Raw genomic sequence first — 2,598 nt, forward strand, 5'->3', positions numbered from 1 at the left:
ATTTGAAATGATAATGGATAATTTACCATGCATGTCTGCCTTCACTGGTCATTGTTCATATTCTATGTGTATTTGAAATGATAATGGATAATTTACCATGCATGTCTGCCTTCACTGGTCATTGTTCATAATCCGTGTGTATTTGAAATGATGATGGATAATTTACCATACATGTCTGCCATCACTGGTCATTATTCATAATCTGTGTGTATTTGAAATGATGACGGATAATTTACCATGCATGTCTGCCTTCACTGATTCGCATTACCTGTGTGTGTATTTGAAATGATGATGGATAATTTACCATACATGTCTGCCATCACTGGTCATTATTCATAATCTGTGTGTATTTGAAATGATGATGGATAATTTACCATGCATGTCTGCCTTCACTGATTCGCATTACCCGTGTGTGTTTTATATAATGGTGGATAATTTACCATACATGTCTGCCTTACTTTTCACAATTCACATTCTATTGTATTTAAAATATGACAGAAAAATAAAAACTATATCTGCCTTCACTGGTCATTATTCATATTCTAATTGTTAACAAAATTCGATGAATTTTTGGTGTATAACGTTTTTAAGGTGTCAAAGATTTAAGGACATTTTTACGAATGCATTCCAAATTCTAACCAGCTTCAAATAAAGAATGTTAATAATTTTACATATTTGCCTTAATCATTCAAAATAAAATAGATGAAGTTATTGAGCCAAATGAAGATGTTTTGGTAAATGAAGTTATTGAGCCAAATGAAGATGTTTTGGTAAATGAAGTTATTGAGCCAAATGAAGATGTTTTGGTAAATGAAGTTATTGAGCCAAATGAAGATGTTTTGGTAAGTGAACTTATTGAGCCAAATGAATATGTTTTGGTAAGTGAACTTATTGAGCCAAATGAAGATGTTTTGGTAAGTGAACTTATTGAGCCAAATGAAGATGTTTTGGTAAATGAACTTATTGAGCCAAATGAAGATGTTTTTGTAAGTGAACTTATTGAGCCAAATGAAGATGTTTTGGTAAATGAAATTATTCAGTAAGAAAGCTTTTTAGTTCTAAGTATAAACCAGATGAATTAATGATCTCTTTCATGTTGAAGGAGAACCAGTGTCTGGGTATAACCATAATTATATTGGGCCTACCACAAGAAAACTTCTTAGTTAAATAAGTGAACACTGTAGGATAAAAACTCCAACCATTAAAGCATTACCTGCTTCTACATCGGGGCATTTTTCTGTACTTTGTTAAAACGTCTAATTATGATATTTATTACAGAACATGGATAATTCTTATAAAAGGTACTAAAAACCACTTTAGCACCGGTTAAGTATTTCATGATCTAATTCATGAATCATTAATATTTATTTTAAGGTGTGAAAATATTTTTCAAAACCTAGTTACTTATATTTCTATAAAAACGTTCATCAATTAAAATCATAAATAATTTTTATCTTTTTATTTTTATGATTTTATCCTTATACACAAGTGCCAAAATACTATAATTACATTCATCAATATTAGCCAAGAAAAATGGAACATGGCACGATATGTAAACTCTCACGACTGTGCTGAATAAATGAAAGGTCCTTACGAGTCTAGTGTCCATCGTTCCGTATACTAAGTGGCTAATTAAAACTTCCATCGTTCCGTATACTAAGAGGCTAATTAAAACTTCCATCGTTCCGTATACTAAGTGGCTAATTAAAACTTCCATCGTTCCGTATACTAAGTGGCTAATTAAAACTTCCATCGTTCCGTATACTAAGTGGCTAATTAAAACTTCCATCGTTCCGTATACTAAGAGGCTAATTAAAACTTCCATCGTTCCGTATACTAAGAGGCTAATTAAAACTTCCATCGTTCCGTATACTAAGTGGCTAATTAAAGCGTTCGTCTTTGAGCTTGATCCATGAGAGTGAAAATCTAAAACGCGAACATGAGTGGCTATTATTTCTTCCAAGTTTCATGATTATTTATTGCAAAATTAATTCCAATCTCTGAACTATGTAAACAACGTTTTATGCTAAATTACTTCCATAAAAAGTCCTAGCCTACATATCAGTACTACTATAAGTGAAACAAAATATAATCAGTGTTAGCGTTTAGATATCACTTACCCTTATGATGCAACGGACAATGGTAGAAAACTGAGTGGATCTGGAACCGAAAACACAAGCGTTAGGAACTAAATACACGTCTCCCGTTCTCTCATCACACAGTACAAGCATAATGTGCCAAAAACGTAGGTTTGACAGTATTTCAGGAACCACGAATTTCCCGATCCACTGAAAGTGAAGGTAAACAGAACATCCCAACTCTGCGAGGAGAGGATAAGTTGTGTTATGTAATCCTGCGCCACGAGTTTTAATAGAGCACTCTGCACCAATCAGAAATTGAATATCCTGTTGAAGATTGTGCGATATTCCCCTGACCTTGTTCACCCTCCGAACTCGTAATCATCAGTTTACGTTTCATCTTCGACAAAGTACAGTGGCAAGTCATCACAAACTGTTGTCAACATCTCAGTAAACATTGACTTTGTTTGCTTCCTACTAGCTAAGAACGTTACAAATATAAATTAAATGAAGTAAAGTA

The 2,598-nt window shown here is 33.1% G+C and overlaps 1 protein-coding gene across 1 annotated transcript; it reads left to right on the top strand.

The window, feature by feature from the left end:
• Window positions 1–702: 702 nt before the first annotated feature.
• Window positions 703–1,103, top strand: LOC111083569 (the record flags this gene model as incomplete). The annotated part of the gene is made up of 1 exon (XM_022380183.1): window positions 703–1,103. A coding segment is annotated over one exon (341 nt), but the record flags the coding sequence as incomplete, so codon positions are not given.
• Window positions 1,104–2,598: the final 1,495 nt, after the last annotated feature.

The sequence above is a fragment of the Limulus polyphemus genome, unplaced genomic scaffold (assembly GCF_000517525.1).
Source record: "Limulus polyphemus unplaced genomic scaffold, Limulus_polyphemus-2.1.2 Scaffold10153, whole genome shotgun sequence".
Taxonomy (NCBI): Eukaryota; Metazoa; Arthropoda; class Merostomata; order Xiphosura; family Limulidae; genus Limulus; species Limulus polyphemus.